Raw genomic sequence first — 21,523 nt, 5'->3', positions numbered from 1 at the left:
ACCTCAACCATGGATGTACTACCTAAAGTCCTTTGTCTTTTTTTTTTCCATCATCTGCTTGAATGGGACTGTTTTTACCATCAGACCCTAATTTTATAAGCCCATTGACTGTAGCCTTAAAACTGTTAGGCCTAAAACCCTTCTGAATAGCGCCATTAAATCCAATCAAAATCCCCTCATTCGCGTCACCAAATCGATAATTGATAATAAGACCCAAATTACGCGTGACATCCCTTGTTTTGCGCGAGACTGATCCCCTTTCCTTTTTTAGATTTCGACTACTCGTTCCATCCAGTTCACGCAACCAGCGACTAACTCTCGCTGACCCTCCCCTTGTTGAAGCTCTCAACGTGATATCCCAACCAAATACAATTTGGGTCGGATTTACTAACCCTCATTGGACAAAAACTTTCCCCATATCCAAGTTTACCACAAATGAAGCAAAAAAGAAGTTTTTCATATTGGAACCGAGCAAAATACGTTCCAACCCCCAATTGGACCTTCTGTTTTGTTTAAGAGCTAACCGCACATCCAGATGAACTTTTATCTGCATATATTGCTGCAATCCCAATGACGAAATCCTGGTATTGTACTCCAGAAACTCACCCAAAAAAGAACCAAACCACCTTGTCATTGTTTTCGACATAATGCCCGGGGGCAAATCATGGATTTGAATCCAACACACGACATGATTAAGAGAGAGAGTTAACGGGTCATCTCTTAATTGTAATTTGTGCATCAATAACAAATGGTTGTTAAAGAACCATGACATTCATTCTAGCACCTTTATATCAATCGCGTAGAAAAATTTAAATAAATATTTGTCACCCAAATCGGTAATGGAAATACCTCCAACCGGGTGCCATAAATCAACAATAGTGTTTCAAAGGGATGGGAAGTGGACCAAGCTGTCAGTCAAACAAGTTCCAACCAGAGAAAATTGAAGATCCTATTCAGTCACTTCCGCATCTTCCTCCTCACCATCAAGCCGTAGATTTGCCATCTCATCCTCCATTGGAGTCCAAAGTCAGAATAGAAAACCAGCAAAATCGCAGAAACACTGAATTCAAGATTGTGTCAACAAAAACAGACTAAAACCGTGCCAAAAAGCGATAGACTTGGATGATAAAAAAATTCGGAAAAATGATTGATTACATATTTTAACTGATCAATGAGTAACTTAACATTATTATGATGATTTTGATTGAATGGTTAAATCGAATTAAAATGAGTTTTGAGTGGGGTTGATGATGCCTCCGTTGCCAAGTTTACTTCCGTGAAAATATTCCATTATGTAAAAGCGTGTAAAATGCTCCCACTCTATTATATACTGCTCTCATCATTCAAAAAATAATTTCCATTTCTACTAATGGTCACTTATGGTGTACTGCTTTAAATATCAAATGAATGTGCTCTAATAAGATAAAATATTTCAAATTTCTTATCATATCACGTAAAGTAAGCAATGCACCGGGACTGGCTTCTTCTCAATGCCTTTCTGTAAGGTCAATTAACAGTTTCCTCGTTTAGGGTTTTTATATAAATTCGCAAGTTACTCGAATCAAATATGGTTTAAACTCGATTTGAGTTCAAAGTACAAATGTCTCGTTTACGAAAGCTAAAAACTATTGAGATTTTTGTTGGAAGCAAATCTGAGAATATATATTACAGGAAAAGGGGGGGGGGGTAAAACTGGGAAATCAGTAGATGCCTAAAAATTTCCACCATAAGGTTCCAACACCTCCCCATACAATGGCATTAACAATGGCCATTACAAAACCCATTTTGAATACGTCTGGTAGCTCTATATATCCGGCTGCAAATTAACACCACCCATCCAAATTATCATTTAACAATTCAATCAACTAAATTCAAACAAATCTTTAGTTAAAAGATTACACCATCAAAGATGCTAATATTGCATCATCACCGGTTCAAGTTCGAAAGTTTGTCTGAAATAACTTTCGGTAAAAACTTTGGGTTGTTTAAAATATATGTCCCAACTTAGATTCTAATATTCAAAGCTCAAGCTCAAGCTCAATCCTGATCAACCCATTTTTCTAATTTTATAAATGTTAAAAAAATTAAATGTATAACATGATACTGTAAAAATTTAAAATTATTTAAGTTGTTTGTGTTTAAATTTTTTTAAAGAAAAGAAAAATTTGTTAAAAATAAATATAAGATTTTTTATTATAAAATTTAAAATTATGGACAGACTTAACAAACTTGAATTAAATATTTACAAATATCAGCAAGTATAAATAAAGTTTGAGACCCATGCTTCATGTTGGGTCCGGCTTGAGCTATTATGTATGATGCATGTACACACCGACGGAGGAACTATATGCATGGTGCTCATGAATGTATACATAGATGTATAAGAAAGCCACGGTGAGAAAACATAGTTCATAGAGTGCGAGGGAAAAGAAACGCACCTCCATAGTAGACGGCTGCCTGACCGCTGCTATAATGTGTTATGGAACCAAAAAGGTTGGTATTGTAAGCGAGAGCCATAGCTGCTAATACACCAGGTACTCCAGCCGCCAAGTGCATAGCAAGGAAAGCAGAGTATAATGCTCCTACATGACCGGTTTGGCTTGCGAATAGGTAATGGATGAGAAAGTATGATGCCTGAAGAACGACAAATGCCACAGGCCAGCTTAAAGAAAGAGATTGAAGGCTCTTAGCAACACAACCGGACATCCAACTCACTATCCCGAGGTTTGTCAATTGGCCTGCCATGCCTACCAAAACAGCAAACCATGCCAGTGTGTCCCATGCTGACTTTTCGCTTAAGCAGTCATCCCAATCAAGCACTCCTAACAAAAGGAGCATTGATAAACCGATCATTGCAGCCACAACACTTGGTATGCCAAGAGTGTCACTGTATACGGCTCAGGAAATATCAAAAACTCAGAAAACTAATAAATTGCTCATTCTGAAGCAAAACCAAACCCAAGAAACCATAAACTCAAACTTTGCATACACTCGTACAAAGGTAAAAGTAATGGTTATCGCATACACTCATACAATGTAAAAAATCTGATTCATACGCACAAACAATGAAATCGAAAAAAGTTTTTTCAATTGCCTTAAACCAGATGGGGGCAGAACAACACAGAATCAACTACGGCTACTGACATAACCGGTGAATGGTAAAGAGAAACTAGAAAGTACAATCATGCTTATATACTTCTAACTGAATTCGTCAAATAAACCACTTCCGAAACCTCCAAATCGCCATCACTACGACACTTGCAAGACAATTGAACTTCAGAGGCAATTCATAAAGAAAAGGTAACAAGGGCGATACGCTAGATATCAACGTTAAAAAGATAAACAAATACGAATTTCATGCACACACAACAAAACTAGATACAAAGACATCAATTTCTCAACTCAAATACAAAGAAACTCGAATTAGTAAGATGAGATGCCACTTACCCGCAGACCCATAGAGTAACAGCAAGAAGCATAGTTCCAACCATGATCCATTCATTTTTTGTGACAGGACCCATCTGTTCGAGTTTCTTTGCCGCCATTGCCGGGGCATCGGGCGTATCTTTGATTTCCGGAGGGTAAAACTTGTATAAAATAAGCGGAGTTAGCAGTAGGGAAACAAGTGCTGGTAAACTAGCAGCTTTGAACCATGAAACCCAAGGATTCAAAATGATAATACCGAGCTCCTCGGCTAATTTGAGGCATAGCAAATTTTGAGCTGAAGCAGTAAGGAAAAGAGCACTGGAGTTGGTGGAAGCCTGTCATCGATACGCATGAGTTCCAATAGAACATAGAAATGAAAAAAGAGCCCGACTTTATTAAAAGCGAAAATCCTGATAAGCACCAACAAAAGTTGTCTTCCATTATTTAATGGTACAAATTAACTATTCCACCTATAAGTCCAAATCAACAATCAAGTAATCGGCCTAGAAATGGGGCGAACCAAAATATTAAACAATACATATAGAAACCTAGCCAATAAGCTATTGGTTGAGGTGGAAGCGACCATTCCTACATAAGGGTAAGAACAAGTTCGAACCCCGTAAAATGCCTCTATTGAAGAGGCCTTATGTTAGAAACCGCCTTGACCCAACCAAGATCAATCTCAAGTCCATATGGCTCAGGATACCCTGGGTTTAGACATATATACTTTTTTTTTTTTTTGGTTCTAGGACATATATATACGCACACAGAGATATTCATGAGTTCGAGTAGGACAGCGAAATTAAAACAGAGAACTTGGATTAAACTAAACACTAACAAAAGCCTTCTTCCACAATTAAACACCAAAACATTAATTATCCCTAAACTAATAAATTCAAATGAACAATTAAGACATAAACTTACTATGCATGTAATTATCAGTAATCAACTAGAAATTGGAAAACAAAAGCATTTAAAGAGATATATAGAAACATAAGGAACACACTGATGGTCGAGGTGGAAATGGCTTTTGCCAATAAAGGCGAGAACCCAAATTCAAACCCTAAAGATTCACTTGTTGTAAGAACTTTACCTGAAAAACCCCATGACCCTATAAAGATTACTCTCATTTCCGATACCGGAATAGCTTTAGTTTAGACAATGTACAAATTTTGGGTTTATATAACATTTGGTCCTTCAATTTGGTAGTTATATCCACATTGGTTCATTTTGAAACTTGAACTTGACAACTAAGTTCAACTTTGGTCCTATACTTAGAATCCCTTAAGATTTGATGACGTGACATTTCGAGATTGTACCACATCATCACCTGAAAATTAAATGTTTACATTTACCAAATTCAGGATCAAAATGGATGTAGTGTCAAGTTTAGGTACCAAAATGGATAGAAAAAGGTACAAGTACCAAAATGTACCTAATTGCCAAGTTCAAGGACTAAAAATTATATTAACCCATAAATTTTTAGGCTTAAATCATAATTTACCTCTATATTATTTGCCTTCTCTCAATACCTAAAATTTTTTTGCCCACTTTGTACCTAAATTGTCATTTTCATCTTAATTTACCAAAAAAAAATAGAAAATGTGTCGATAAGAGTATGAAACGTGGCATATTATTATTGGACATCAGTAATTTTTACGTAAAATAGATGAAAATGATAATTCAAGTACTAAAATGAGAAAAAAGTTTTAAGTACCAAAATAAAAAAAAGTTATAGTTCAAGGACCAAATTGTGATATAGGCCAAATACGTATATAATAGACTCATAGATATTTCAAGGTAATAGACTGGCAGAAGTCGTCTTCTTCCACAAATTAACATTTTAATCATCCCCACCCATAAATTCAAATAAACAATTAAGAAACAAATAAACTATGCATGTGATCAATCATTAATAAGCTAGAAATGGGTTTAACCTGAAACTGAGATTGAACCAGGTAACTCCCAAGCTTCCGAGACGACGGATCCCCGGGCCGGCTTCCCGCCGACAGAGACAACGACTTGATGATGGGTACAAAAACTCCGCCGGCTCTAGCGGTAGTACTAGGCATCGCCGGTGCAATCAAGGCCTCACTCAAAGTCAACCCATAAGACAATCCCAAGGTGCTTTTTCCCAACCATTTGACGAAATAAGTAGCGATCCTATCACCGAGCCCCGTTTTAACGAACCCACGAGCGAAGAAGAAGGAAATAACGATCAACCAAATCACTTCGTTGGTGAAGGCACCGAAGGCGGTGGTGAACGGCAGCGTTCCGGTAACGATGGAAGTTGTGAGGCCTAAGAATGCCCATGCTCCGACGGGTAAAGGGCTTAAGACCAGACCGGTGATTGTTGATAAAAAGATGGCGAAGAGTTGCCAGGCTTGGAGTGTTACTTCGACGGGTATGGGGATTAGGAAACGAACAATGAGGCCTATTGAAATTGAGATGAGGAAAGGGAGGAGTTTAGCTCCTTGTGGCGGCGGCGGAGGTGTTGTTTGAGGTGGTGGGTCTTTGCCGTTTTGAGAAGTGGCACGGGTAAGGAAAAGTAAAGGGTTTCTTCGTTTGGGAAGAGGGGAAAACAAGAGAGAATTGAGAGGGGATCGGAGGGCGGGGAATGAAGAAGATGGCGGGAAAATGGACGGCGGGGGTGATTTGGGTATGGGTGTAGAGCGGAAATGGAGGGAAATGCCGGGGCTAAGTGAGAAAGGAGTAGTGGTGGTGGCCGCGGCGGCGGCGAAGGAGCAGTGGAGGGCTAAACTCTCCATTGTTTGGATGCCAAGAAAATCAACAGAAAGAGAAAACTCAAATCAAACTCTGGGGCACCTTTGAATTTAGATTAAAATTAAAAACAAAAAAGGGAGAAATCCCAAAGAAAGTGGAACGGGTGAGCAATTGACAGTAAATGGAGTGGGAAAATTTTGATCTTTTTCCTTCTGAAATGATACCTTTTTAACTTATTTTCATTTCTATTTTTGCTGGCAATTGCAATGCAATAATTCAACTGGAAATGGAATTTATTTAGAAAGAATCTCTACCTTCTTCTTGGCGACAAGTACTTATTTGCCGTCCTTCTCCACAAGTATTTATTTGCCGTCTTTCCTTCGGCGTGTGGTGGAAAAGATTAATACAAATCAATATGTCAGATTTTTTTTATTGAAATTTCGCACATCCAAAGTAGAGGTGATCATAGGCCGGGCCGGGCCTAGAAAAATTTTGGCCCGCCTCCTAGGCTCAGGCTTAACCCGAAATATAAGCTTGAAATTTTATTCAGGCCTAGCCTGGGAAAAAATTTCTAAGCCCGAGCTTGGCCCGACCCGACTCATTTTTTAATAAACACCAAAATTGTATTTTAAAAAAAAAGTATTTTAAAAATACTTTAAAGTTAAAAAATAAAAATATATATTTATTATATATTCGGGCAAGGCCAGGCCTGGCTCAAAAAAAATTTTGTCTGAGGCCTGACCCGTTTTTTTCCAAACTCATATTTCGAGCCTATATTTTTACTCGAACCCTCTCATATTTTGAGCGGGCCATCGGGCCGGGCCGGACCGCCCAACCTATAATCACCTCTAATCGAAAGTAAATATGACTTCATGTACTGAATATTATGGATACTTTTTTTAGTAATAAAATGTAATTTAATTATTCAAAAAAACTTTACACATTAGTGATTATATGGCTCACAGATTTTAAAATTGGGAAACTAGTAATTTTAATTTTTAAAAAAATAAACTTTAAAGTTTACACATTTTAACTATTCATCTAAAATATTAACAAAAACAAAATTTTTAACTAAATTTAATTAAAAAATATATCAAAAATGGAAATATATAAAAAATAAACCATCAATATCAGTAATAAAAGTAAAATTACAAAAAAGAAAAGAGAGAGATCAAATTACATCATGCGTAAATAAACCATCAATATCACGAGCCACGTTCACCTGCACAGAAACAACAGAAATGGCAAGAAAATTAAGGATTGCGAATCAAATATGGGCAAGATTTGATTCTTTATGTTATTGTTTCATAATGGCTATAAAAGCGGATTGAAATATTGTAAGGGGGGAAAAAGAAATCAATAAAAAAAGCAAGCATTTTTCACAACAAAAACAGAGAGTTCAATACGGAGAAAGGCATAAATCGATTCAAAAGGTTTATATCAACAATTTTTTTCATTAATCTACTGTTAGTATTTTATATTTTGTTTTTTTTATCATTTATGTACATACGAATAAAATAAATAAAGAAAGAGGAAAGAAACAACCTGAGTGGTGCCCAGAATCGCCGTGAACGGCTGGAAATCAAAAGGTCTCTCAAGGATTTGGGGCTCTTTCAACAATTTTTTTGAGAATTTTGAGCCCAGATCTAGACTTGGAAGGGTCAAGAGAGTTGAAAGGGTCATTTTCCCCTTTTTTGGCCACTGCGGACGGTGGTGCAGTCGCCGGAGGTCGGCGGCCGGCGCGGTGGCCGACGATCGGCCGGTGCTGGACCTAGCCCGGACGACTGGGGAAGGGAGAGCTTTTTGAAAGTTTTTTTTAGAATAGGGCTTAAAATGAATTTTTTTTGGAGAGTTAGTGGCTTAAATAGCCTTTCAAAACGGCGTCGTTTTGAGCATGGGTCAACCTGAAACTGACCCGACCCGGCCTAGGATCCGCGTGTTTTTGAGCGGAGGGGTAAATTACGCTTTTAGCCTCACCGCTTTTTAATATTTTTACAATTAAATTTATTTTATTTTTAAAATTCGCCTTTAATTTATTTTTAATTTCAATTTGGTCCCTATGGAATGACGCCGTTTAGAGGAAAAAGGAAAATCGCCCTTCCAGTCCCTCCATGATTATTCGCGCGTTCAATACGGTTCTTTGGGCTTTATTTATTTGTGGATTTACCCCAAATTTTTTATTAGCAGTTCAATTTAGTCTTTTTTTTCTTAAAATTAATTAATTAAATAATGTAATTATTATTTTTTTATGAAATTATTTTTTTAAATTTATATATATATGTATATTTATTGTTTCCTTACGTACATATTTATTTTTTTCAACTAATATTTTCCTCATGTTTATATATACACATATTTTTTTATTTAATTAATTTTGATAATGTAGATATTATTCAGTTATTTTTAATATATTTTATATGTACATGTATACATATTTTTTTTCTATTTTCAAAATGTTTAACTACCTACTTATATTTTTAACACATATTTTATAATTTATGTATATATATGCATATATTTATATTTTTTTGTTTTCATAAATGCATTATGTATTTTATATATATAAGTTTTATAACCCAAAATTTTATTTGTAAATCATATGTATATTTTTAATCTTCATAATTTCTATGTGTATATTATATACCTTCTTTTCTTTATTTATTTTGCTTGCTTTCTTCATTCGCTATTTAATTGTGTTTACATTTATATTTCTTATTCATTTGATATTTTGCATGTCATGGATTATTGTTTTTATATTCATTTTGTTTATTTATTTGTTTATATTATTTCTATGTCGTTGTTGTATTTGTTATTGCGACATTTATACATACATTCAATCACGTCATCTTTTTACTCGAATTTAAAAATAGAACTTTTTAAAATAGAGATAATACTCAGATTTAGGATTTTCAAGAAAATTAAGCCCTAACGTATTGAGTTCCAATTTTCTTCGTTAAATCTAACAATCGAGAATTGCTCTTTGATCAAAAATAAAATGAAAAAGCTTATTGTTGGGAATTTAATATGTTGTGTTCTAACGCATTGGATGTGACATATTGATTTCTCGAGACAGATTTTTAAAAAAAGTATATATATTAATAAATGAAATATTCAATGTTTGGGATGTTGAGAAATTGTGCCCTAACGTATTGGGCTGCGGTTTAGTAAAAAATCTTAAACAATTGAATATTCTTTTAAATTTTATCACACAAATCTTTTGGACAAACTCATCTTGAAGAAATAAAATATCGTGCCCTAACGCATTGGGTGTGACGTTTTCTGTTTCAAAATGAGGGAGCCTTAATAAATAATTTAATTAAGGATCGTATTTTTTAACCCTCGACGTTAAGACATTGATTAATCAATTTGGTACCAATTTTTAGGCGTTACGAGGGTGATAATCCTTCCTCGAACGTAACTGACTCCCGAACCTGTTTTTCTAAAAACTTGTAGACCAAAGTCGTTTTAGGTGATCCAATCACACCTTAATAAAAGATTGGTGGCAACTCCAAATTTTCATTGACAACTAATTTTTGTTTTTTTCAAAAAAATAAAAAACGGTTTCGACAGCTTGGCGACTCCACTAGTGACTAAAATAAGAGAGTCGAGCCACAAAGTTGATTAATTTCTTTTTTATCGTCGAAAAATAAATCTTAAAAATTCATAAGATCCTTTTGCATTCATTATTTTCTTGCTTAATTGATCTGAGTATTTTTGCATTATAAATTACATGAGTTGAATGATTTTACCCTTCTAAGTGGGAGTGATAAACTATTCCTTCGCGAGGTTTTCATTTCCGTATAGGATAGTGGATCGCTTTCGGGATACATTTGTACCTATGCCTTCGTGAGATTTTCATCTCCGTATAGTCATAGGGAAAATGTATTCCCTTGAACCGAACTTGATCTATATGAACCTATAATGAGTGAAGATCGAGGAATCTGCTGGTTCGGGTACCTTTGCCCTAGAAGCCAAATCTTATATAGTGAACCTTAGGAATTCACTCTAGGTAGAACTACACTGAACCCTAGTAGATACCCGAATAGGTGTTTTATTATTTGTTGATTGTATTGGATTCTATGTTTATACATGATACTGACTTTTTTTGTTTTGCTTTGATTGCATGGCATTCCAACTACATGGCATTTCATTCTGAAATGTGCTGGTTCATATTTGGTTGCTAGATAGAAAGCTTATCATGGAAAAAAAGATTTCTTGATAAAGTGGAAGAAATACTGCTGCCCAAATATATTCCAAGAAACACAACAAAAGAAGGGTGATGAAGAAGTATACGACTTTGCTTCATGGCCCTAGAATTCAAGTTGATTATTCAAGAGCTATCGACATCTAAAGAAGCAGATGAGCATTACGAAGACGGGCAGATAATGGATCACACAAAAATGAGTTAGTAGTGGCGTCCATTGGAAATTTGCATGATTTGTCTTAAACATCCAAATGAAGGAAAGATTGACGTTGTTTTTTGGAATATGAGGGCGAGGCCGTACATGCATCCGTTTTATGTAAAGAAATTTACTTCCTAGTAAAGTTTTCTAAAAAAATTTACTATGATGAGCCAGTTCAACCGATTGCTAGCTGGAGAGTTAGAAGAAGTGAAAGACTCGGTGGTCCACTTTGAGAAAGATAATAAAGACCTTGTTTATCCCCCAGGTTTTACCCCGATAAATGTCCAACCAGATATGCGTCCACAAGGGGCACTCCTTACTATTAAATCCCAACAATATCAAACCGGTACCTTAGTACCAATGAATCGCCCGATAGGCTCAAGATCCCATCTGAGGAACAATCTGGCCAATCCTATTGCTTTTGATAATCCAGCAGAAACAAAACAGGCGAGGGTAGAGTGCCCAGATACTATAAAGGCCTCAAAGAGGAAGGGGAATAAGGGGGATAATGCAGGTAGATATAACAAGGGCCACTCAAACCAATCGCTGTGGGCCGGCCAAAGACAGAAACCACCAGCCATCAGAGCCCTTTAAAGCGAGAATCTTACACGAAGGCAAATACAGAGAGGCCTCAGTTTACGCCTATACCGATGTTATATAGCGAGCTATATCAAAGCCTATTTAATGCACATGTGGTGTCCCCTTTCTACCAGAAACCAATGTTGCCTCCATTTCCTAAATGGTATAACGCAAATGCTCAGTGTGAATACCATGCAGGAATTGCGGGGCATTCGATAGAAAATTACACCGCATTCAAAAAGATAGTTGAAAGACTTATTAATATAGGCATTATCAAGTTCGATGAGGCTTCCAGTGCAGAAAATCCGCTACCCAACCACATTGATAATGGGGAGAATGCAATAAATGAAGAAGTGTTGGGAAGTTTTTACATCAACGTCGTATATGAAGACGCAATTGAAAAAGGACCTTGTTAGATATCCACCCTTATAAACTTGAGAGTGCTCTAGATAATCAGATTGTAAAAGAAATTTCTGTAGCATCTAGAGCTTATTTAGAGTAATGTTCAGAACACACTTGTTGCTTTTAGCCTAGAGGCAATAAGAATTCTTTTATGAAATAGGCTCATGTCTGAACATCGTTATTCTAATAAAATACATCTTTGCATTTATTTTTAAGCCAATATTTTTCATTCTTTTTGAATAATTATTCTTTCATTCTTTTGGATTTTCGTCCACAATCATTCTTTTATAATCATATTGTATAAATAATTATTCATAAATTCATATATTCTTTTGTAAATTCTTTGGTATTTACTATGGGTCCCCAGATATCAATGACATAAGTGACACTGCTACAGATTTCGAACCTCTTTTTGAGCGAGACAGGTGTTTAGAGGGATCTCATGACTTTGAAAATGACATAGATTGTAGCCTATTTCCAGACTGGTTGAGGATGGTAGGACAGGAGGATAGGCAGAGCCTACCTCACAAGGAATCTTTAGAAATTGTAAGCTGGGTAAAGATTAGAATTGACCTGACTGCCAAGCCGAAGCAAGACCTTATTGAGTTACTTCTAAAGTTCAAAGATATCTTTGTATGATCATACCGGGATATGCCCAGGTCAAGCGCTGATAATGAAATCTACACAACAACACGATGTCAGAAATTCACAGTGTGAACGATGCAATGAAAATTCTTTGCTGGAGCAATGCCTTTCTAGTTGACTCAGCATAACTTTGCCATTTAAAGTCGAGTTTCCATCTCTTCAAGTTTTGTTGGATTTTATCCTGATTGAAGAGGAAGATCCAAAGTTTTCTGTTGTAGTTTCGCCCCAAGAGGCTCTATGAAAGAAATCTGATATCAAAGAAGATTCTTCGAAAGGGATAACAAGGACTTGCCTAACCCTACGAGCTCAGATTCGAAAAAAAAGAGGTCAAGGCAAAAACCCACAAAGGGTGCTTTGACCAAAAGTGGATTTTGAGATGAAAACCCGAAAAGGGTGACTCAAATTTTGAGCAAAATAGAGCATGGACATCATCATCATCGAGGGTTTCTTATGGGCATTGCTTCATTTTGAGATTATTAATTACTTCAGCAAACGGGTAAAGGTTGCTTTATACGCCAATATCATCATATGCCGATAGAAAATTTCAGAGAGGATTACATTGGATAATGCGTTGAGCTTGAAGAATAGTACGACAACTGAGGTCTGTAATCAATTAAAAATCAGACACCACGATTCGTCACTAAATTGCCCAGATGTGAATATCGAAATTGAAGGAAAATGGCTCAAACTTGCAATGACTACTATGAGAAATTTCCATTGTACCCTTCTTGCTTGTCGAATATCTATCAAGACGTTCATCGGGGCAACACCTTTCTCTTTGGTTTACGGGATTGAGGTAGTTTTACCTATTGGGATCCCCTCTCTCCGGGTATTAGTTGAGCTAGAGCGGGATGAAGCAAAATGGATCCAATCGCGATGTGATCGGTTGAACCTAGAAAATGGGTTAAAAGCTATTTATCAAGGTCAGATGTACCAGAGATAAATGATACGAGCCCATAATAAACAGGGTCATCTTAGAGAATTCCACGAGAAGGCTGGATGTTGGAAAAGATTATTCCTCTACAAAGGGATTTTAGAGGGAAATGAATGCCAAATTTGGAAGGTCCTTATGTTGTAAGGAAGACCTTTTCTGGAGGAGCACTGATTGCCTAATCCTATAAACTCAGATTCAGTCAAGAAACACTTCACTTAAAGAAAGAGAAAGGACCAAGGTGAAAACCCGCAAGGGGCACTTTGAGTCGTAAAAAAAAAGATGGAAAAAATGAAAATGAAAAATGAAAAATGAAAAAGGAGAGGCTAGTGTGAAAACCCGCAAAGGGCACCATAGCCCAAAGGGGATTTGAGTTGAAAACCCAAAAATGGGCGACTCAAATATTGATCAGAATGAGGCACGAGGTGATCAGAGCAACTCGAATATTGATCAGAATGGGGCATGCAGTGATCTTGTTATGCCTGAACCAGTAGGAAAGGGTACTCGACATCTTGAGGCATCGACAGAGTACTGTAGATCTCCTAAACACATGTCTTCAGAAAGTTTGTACAGAGAAGCTCAAGCTGCGATATCTGGGGCACCCAATTTTCATACTATTGAATTTGTTGTTCTTGGAATACTTCATTCATTTCCAAGATACACATTCCCAATCAACTTCCTTGTTATCCTTCTTTACTATTTGTTATAATTTATTTCTTTCAAGCTATGCTCAGAACTAACTTTATTCTTATCTATTGTTATGACTTTTTTTTGCAAGCATGTTGCATTGGAATAATGATTAATGGACTAATAAAACTTTCACAAGGGAAGTTTTACATATTACTCTAAAAGTTTCTAAATAATACAGGAATCTGAAACATGACTATTGTTTAGAACGCACCAAGTTTAAAGGTTGAAAAACTGAGAATGAAGAGTCTAAATTGAGACTATCCCTTCAGATATCCCTTCAGATTTTGTTGTCAAAGCATTGATTGAACAAAATGACAAAGTGTCGTGTTGGTGACAAAGCTTTAATGGACAAACAAATAATGATCACCGAATAATAAGAAGAAGCTATTCTTGGAGAAGAGGATCTTTCATTTGTGCATAAGCATTTGGTATGACCCCTTGGGAATGGTGTAAATAACCAAAGAGTTTCACATTCTGTATTTCTTGAATTACGATAGGAGTGGATTGAGAAAAAGTTAGATTTTTCTACCCTTGGGTCATAGCGGGAGAAAGATGATACAAATTTTGGCGTCCCAGTGGGTTGAACTTTGAAGTTCACAGTGGGGGGCGATCTGATCAAGTGCTTCTTTGGAGATGCCAGCCGAGCAAAAAGGCATTGTAGCACGTCAGTGTTAAAGCCTTAATAGACTTCGAGCGATGACAACCTAGGTGGGATCATTCTCAGAAAAAAAATATTATTATGCATTCATGCGAACACCATTCACACATATCTAGTCATGAGCATTTGATTCATTTTATGCCATCCTAATCATTAGGCACAATTAGGTTCATTATACAGGTCATGTTCCCCATAGAATAGATCAGTGAAGATAATAGATCTTATCTCCCTAAGCAGTAGTGGAGCAGATCGAAGACGGCGAATCTTATCTTCCCAAGGTAATAGGGAAATAGATTTAAGCCCTTAGCCTTATCTCCCTGGTCAGTAGTGGAATAAGTTACAGATTATGAATCCTATCTCCCTGGTTAACAGTGGAATAGGTTGAAGATTGTGAATCTTACTTTCCTAACGTTATAGCGGAGCAGATTAAAGCTAAGGACAGCGAATCTTATCTCCCTGGTGTTAAGACTTGAAATAGCTGAAGTAGAGCAGATTAAAGCTGTGGCCAGTGAATCCTATCTCTTTGGCATTATAGTGGAACAAATTAAAGCTAAAGGTAGCGAATCTTGTTTCCCTAGTGTTGCAGCGGAGCAAATTAAAGCTGAGGGCAGCGAATCTTATCTCCTTGGTGTTAAGAGTTGAAATAGCTGAAGTGAAGCGGATTAAAGCTGTGGGCAGTGAATCTTATCTCTTTGGCATTGTAGTGGAACAGATTAAAGCTAAAGGTAGCAAATCTTGTTTCCCTAGTGTTGCAGTGGAGCATATTAAAGCTGAGGGCAGCGAATCTTATCTCCCTTGTGTTAAGAGTTGAAATAGCAGAAGTGGAACAGATTAAAGCTGTGGGTAGCGAATTCTATCTCTTTGGCATTATAGTGGTACAGATTAAAGCTAAAGGTAGTGAATCTTGTTTCCCTAGTGTTGCAGCAGAGCAGATTAAAGCTGAGGGCAGCGAATCTTATCTCCCTAGCGTTAAGACTTGGATTAGCTGAAGTGGAGTGGATTGAAGCTGTGGGTAGCGAATCCTATCTCTTTGGCATTACAGTGAAAAAGATTGAAGTCGCAACGGTGAATCTTACTTCTTTAGCAGTGTAGTGGAACAGATTGAAGCTACGACGACAAATCTCATTTCCCCAACATTGCAATTTAAAAGATTGAAGCAGCAACGACGAATCTTACTCCCCTGGCGTTGTAGCGGAGCAGATTGAAGCCATGATGGTGAATCTTATCTCCCTAGAGTTAAGGCTTGGATTAGCTGAAGTGGAGCGAATTGAAGCTGTGGGCAGCGAATTCTATCTTTTTGGCATTACAATGGAGTAGATTGAAGCCACAGTGGCGAATCTTACTTCCTTGGAGGTGTAGTGGAACAAATTGAAGCTACGACGGCGAATCTTGTTTCCCCAACATTGTAATTTAAAAGACTGAAGATGGCGAATCTTATCTCCCTAAAGTTGCAATAGAGCAGATTGAAGCCACTAATCTTATCTCCCTGAAGTGCCAGTAGAGTGGATTAAAACCACAGATCTTATCTCTTTGAAGATGCAGTAGAGTAGATCACATCGGGTCTTATCTCCCTGAAGTTCCAGTGGAGCAGACTCAAGAAAGCAAGTCTTATCCCCCTGAAATTGCAGTGGGGCAGACTAAATAAACAAATCCTATCTCCCTAAAGTTGTAGTGGAGTAGATTAGAATAATAGACCTTATCTCTCTGAAATTACAGCAGAGCAGATCGCATCAAATTCATCTTTAAGTTGCAGCAGATCAAGTTGAAGCTATAAGTCTTATCTCCCTGAAGTTGCAGTGGAGCAGATTAAAGATAACAAAATTTTAAGAAACTACAACGTACAAACCCTATCTCCTTGATATTGTAGTGGAATAGATTGAAGCACTAGTTCCTATATCTTTGAAGATGCAGTAGGAAGGAATGAGACTACTTGAAGAAGAAGAGTACCAAAAGCCAGCACGACCGGAATAAATTTGGCAATTTTAAAGTCTTTGCTCCGTTCGCGTTACACGACAACGAGTAAAGTGGGACAGCTGTAATTGGCCCAATTTGCCCGGCCTACGTGAAGCAAATAAAGCGACTTAGAATACATGGCCCAATTTAAAACAAGGGCCCAAATTACAGTTGGCCTATATGGCCTAGACCCAAAACAAGAAGAAGGCCCAAAATTTCCAGTACAAGGGAAACCCTAGGCAGTTTTCCACATTCGCGCCGCAGCCAAAGTCCCCGCACGAGCCACGTTCACCTGCACAGAAACAACAGAAATGGTAAGAAAATCAAGGATTATGAATCAAATATGGGCAAGATTTGATTCTTTATGTTATTTTTTCATAATGGCTATAAAAGCAGATTGAAATATTGTAAGGGGGAAAAAGAAATCAATAAAAAAAGCAAGCATTTTTCACAACAAAAACAGAGAGTTCAATACGGAGAAAGGCATAAATCGATTCAAAAGGTTTATATCAACAATTTTTTTCATTAATCTACTTTTAGTATTTTATATTTTGTTTTTTTATCATTTATGTACATACGAATAAAATAAATAAAGAAAGAGGAAAGAAACAACCTGAGTGGTGCCCAGAATTGCCGTGAACGCCTGAAATCGAAAGGTCTCTCAAGGATTTGGGGCTTTTTCAACAGTTTTTTTTGAGAATTTTGAGCCTAGATCTGGGCTTGGAAGGGTCGAGAGAGCCGAAAGTGTCATTTTCCCCTCTTTCGGACACCGTGGACGGCCCGGCGCGGTGGCCGATAATCGGCCGGTACCGAACCTAGCCCGGACAACTGGGGAAGGGAGAGCTTTGTGAAAGTTTTTTTTTAGAATAGGGCTTAAAATGAATTTTTTGGAGAGTTAGTGGCTTAAATAGCCCTTCAAAATGGCGTCATTTTGAGCATGGGTCGACCCGAAACTGACTCGACCCGGCCTAGGATCCGCGTGTTTTTGAGCGGAGGGGTAAATTGCACTTTTAGCCCCTCTGCCTTTTAATATTTTTACAATTAAGTTTATTTTATTTTTAAAATTCACCTTTAAATTATTTTTAATTTCAATTTGGTCCCTATGGAATGACGCCGTTTAGAGGAAAAAGGAAAATCGCCCTTCCAGTCCCTCCATGATTATTCGCGCGTTCAATACGGTTCTTTGGGCTTTATTTATTTGTGGATTTACCCCAGATTTTTTATTAGCAGTTCAATTTAGTCTCTTTTTTATTTTTCTTAAAATTAATTAATTAAATAATGTAATTATTATTTTTTTATGAAATTATTTTTTTAAATTTATATATATATGTATATTTATTGTTTCCTTACGTACATATTTATTTTTTTTCAACTAATATTTTGCTCATGTTTATATATACACATATTTTTTATTTAATTAATTTTGATAATGTAGATATTATTCAGTTATTTTAATATATTTTATATGTACATGTATACATATTTTTTTCTATTTTCAAAATGTTTAACTACCTACTTATATTTTTAACACATATTTTATAATTTATATATATATATGCATATATTTATATTTTTTGTTTTCATAAATGCATTATGTATTTTATATATATAAGTTTTATAACCCAAAATTTTATTTGTAAATCATATGTATATTTTTAATCTTCATAATTTCTATGTGTATATTATATACCTTCTTTTCTTTATTTATTTTGCTTGCTTTTTTCATTCGCTATTTAATTGTGTTTACATTTATATTTCTTATTCATTTGATATTTTGCATGTCATGGATTATTGTTTTTATATTCATTTTGTTTATTTATTTGTTTATATTATTTCTATGTCGTTGTTGTATTTGTTATTGCGACATTTATACATACATTCAATCACGTCATCTTTTTTACTTGAATTTAAAAATAGAATTTTTTAAAATAGAGATAATACTCGTATTTAGGATTTTCAAGAAAATTGAGCCCTAACGTATTGGGTTTCAATTTTCTTCGTTAAATCTAACAATCGAGAATTGCTCTTTGATCAAAAATAAAATGAAAAAGCTTGTTGTTGGGAATTTAATATGTTGTATCCTAACGCATTGGATGTGACATATTGATTTCTCGAGACAAATAATTTTTAAAAAAAGTATATATATTAATAAAGGAAATATTCAATGTTTGGGATGTTGAGAAATTGTGCCCTAACGTATTGGGCTGCAGTTTAGTAAAAAATCTTAAACAATTGAATATTCTTTTAAATTTTATCACACAAATCTTTTGGACAAACTTATCTTGAAGAAATAAAATATCGTGCCCTAACGCATTGGGTGTGATGTTTTCTGTTTCAAAATGTGGGAGTCTTAATAAATAATTTAATTAAGGATCGTATTTTTTAACCCTCGACGTTAAGACATTAATTAATCAATTTGGTACCAATTTTTGGGTGTTACGAGGGTGCTAATCCTTCCTCGAACATAAATGACTCTCGAACCTATTTTCCTAAAAACTTGTAGACCAAAGTCATTTTAGGTGATCCAATCACATCTTAATAAAAGATTGGTGGCGACTCCAAATTTTTATCGACAACTAATTTTTGTTTTTTTTCAAAAAAATAAAAAACGGTTTCGACAAATATAATTTTTTTTACTTGGTACCTGAATTTGGTAATTGGGTCTGCTTTGGTCGCTAAACTTGGATTCCGTTAACATTTGATTATATGATTAATGTTATTGGAACAAAATTGGATTGGTCAATCAAACCGATTAGATCGAGAATCGATTGGTGCAATGGTCAAATAAAATGGTTGAATCAATTAAATTGGAAATATTTGAAATTGATGAAAAGAAAATATTGAAACAAAAGCTAGTAGTTCAACAAGTTGAACCAATTTAATATTTTTAATTAAATAGTAAAATAGTAAAAGACTTATAAATAAAATGGAGAACAGTAAAAGGCTTATAAATAAATAATAACTTTATTTAAACATAATTAAATATTAATTTTAATTTTTTTCAAGTTTCGGATTTCGGTGTAGGGTTTATGGTATAGGATTTAGGTCTATTTCAAGTTTCGAGTTTAAGGTTTGAATTTAATATTTATTGTTTATATCAAGTTTTCAATTTCAATTTTAGGTTTTATGTTTAAATAAAATTATTAATATTTATTTATAAGTCATTCATTATATTTTATTTCATCATTGAGGAGGTGTTACGTTATTATTTAATAACGATGCATGAAATTCATGAATTGTTAATGTATTAAATATTCCTCCTTTTAAATATGTATCATGTTAGATTCAAACTGATACTTAAATGCTCAAATCTAATATATTTATTCTATAACAAGATTTTCTTACATATATGATTAGTTTTAGTTCTAGAGTAGTTCTCTAATTGCCATGTGAGACCAATGAAATGTTGACAACGGCTAGTTTAGCAATACTTCTAATAAGCACTTTTGGAGAAAAATTACTTTTGAAAAAAATTTTAAATTTTCCGCTTTCGTGCTTGACCAGTTTTTGGCATTTGAAAATTATTTTTCGCTCAAAAGCATCTTATTTAAGAATGTTTATATCTCAAAAGCGTTTTTTGTCTCAAAAGTATTTCTTAAAAGCATTACTAAACTAACCCTCAGTAGTTAAATGCATAATGTATCAATTTCTTTTGGAATTTAATTTAATAGTATCAATTAAATGCATAATGTTATTGGTATATAATTAAATGCATAATTGAGATATATAACAAATGGAAACAAATAAAAATTATTTTAATATCAATTACCAAAAAGTTGGGGATTTACTATTAAGATTGCCCCCTTCCTTCTTCGATATATTTCTTGCAAAAGTTTTAATTTAGTGTTTATGTCTGTAAAGTGTGCCTCGCATTTTGAACGAAATAAGACTTTATTACGAGAAAGAGCTAACGTCTCGACAATGCGATATATGATATCACGACGTGATGATGTGTTCCCCACTTAACTCAATTTTTTCTCTTAGTGAAACTTTGATTATTTTTTCTAGTTGAATTTTGATTTATCCAAGACGCTTTAGCCATATTTGACCTCCGAATTTGGCTTATAAAAGGGCCTTATTAACTCTAGAAAGCTTAATGAAAAATACAACATAACACAATTAAGAAATAGCTTTATCAGAGCTTTAAGAGAAGTTTGTGTTTTAGTCGGAGGGCTTTGTATTCGGGGTTCAAGGTTTGTTTTTATTATCTCCATCTTGTACTTTTCAGATTTCTTTCTCATTAGTGAAGTCTTCTTTTCCCATGATTTTTATCTTCTTAATTGAGGGTTTTCAACGTAAAATTTGTGTGCTTGATCTTTTCTACCTTTTCTATTTTATTGTTTATATGGGTCGATCCTCAACAATGTCTTATGAAAAACAAAAAAAAAATAAATTTTGAAAGCCGAAAAATAAAACTTAAAGCATTTGATGACAACGATTCCCTCGATTTTAGCTCTACTCAACGTGATAGATGCACGAATGGGGTGAAATTTATTAAAATCAATTTAACTAAGCTATCAATTTTCAAATTTGAAAGATCAGTCGACTTGCGTCGAATTTTTGGATAAGATATAGGCATTTTTGGATTGATATGTCTGCATAGCATTTGAATAGTTATCTCTTAGCTTCGAAACGTACATTGAATCACTCAATTTTGAATTCGGGAGCTCAAATTAGGACTGTTTTAGTAAAGACTACTTGAGCAGAATTTTTGGAAGAGAGTATTACGGGAAATTATGAGTTTTAGATTTTAATTCGAGTTTATTTTTCTTGTCTTCTAATTTGAATTTTTGAATTTAATTAAAAAAGAGTTTATTACAAATTGTCGAAAGATTTGATTCATTAGAATCCGATCCAAGAATAGAGATTATTAGTAAAATAGAATTTTCGAGAGATATAGAAAGATGCAAAACTCTATATTTCTATTCTATTTTCTCTATTTAAATTATACACACATACGCAATAGAGGAAGATAAAATTCATTTTATTTGTCTCTTCAAATTCTAATTTCATTTCAAAGAAAGAAAATTCGCTTTTAGCTTGTTGCAAGAGGTTTACTCATTAATAATATCGGATAATAATAATTATCCACATAATTTGTTTTTCGACAAT

General features: G+C 34.9%; 1 protein-coding gene across 2 annotated transcripts; it reads right to left on the bottom strand.

The window, feature by feature from the left end:
- Positions 1-752: 752 nt before the first annotated feature.
- LOC105782246 (dicarboxylate transporter 2.1, chloroplastic) lies at positions 753-6,538 on the bottom strand. 2 transcript variants are annotated; one of them, XM_052626484.1, is made up of 4 exons: positions 5,364-6,538; positions 3,448-3,761; positions 2,439-2,887; positions 753-1,060 (listed from the first exon to the last, which is right to left on the bottom strand). In XM_052626484.1, exons 1-4 carry the CDS (start codon positions 6,192-6,194, stop codon positions 1,005-1,007), a joined length of 1,650 nt encoding a protein of 549 aa, XP_052482444.1. In that variant the 5' UTR covers positions 6,195-6,538; the 3' UTR covers positions 753-1,004. The 2 variants fall into 2 exon arrangements, with proteins under 2 accessions (XP_052482444.1, XP_012462315.1); XM_012606861.2 differs by lacking the exon at positions 753-1,060 and adding an exon at positions 1,553-1,816 and having other exon boundaries at positions 5,364-6,535.
- Between the last annotated feature and the right edge of the window lie 14,985 nt (positions 6,539-21,523).

Source organism: Gossypium raimondii, chromosome 13, assembly GCF_025698545.1.
Source record: "Gossypium raimondii isolate GPD5lz chromosome 13, ASM2569854v1, whole genome shotgun sequence".
NCBI lineage: Eukaryota > Viridiplantae > Streptophyta > Magnoliopsida > Malvales > Malvaceae > Gossypium > Gossypium raimondii.
The sequence above is the reverse complement of the archived record's forward strand: the minus strand, read 5'-3'. Positions and strand labels throughout refer to the sequence as shown.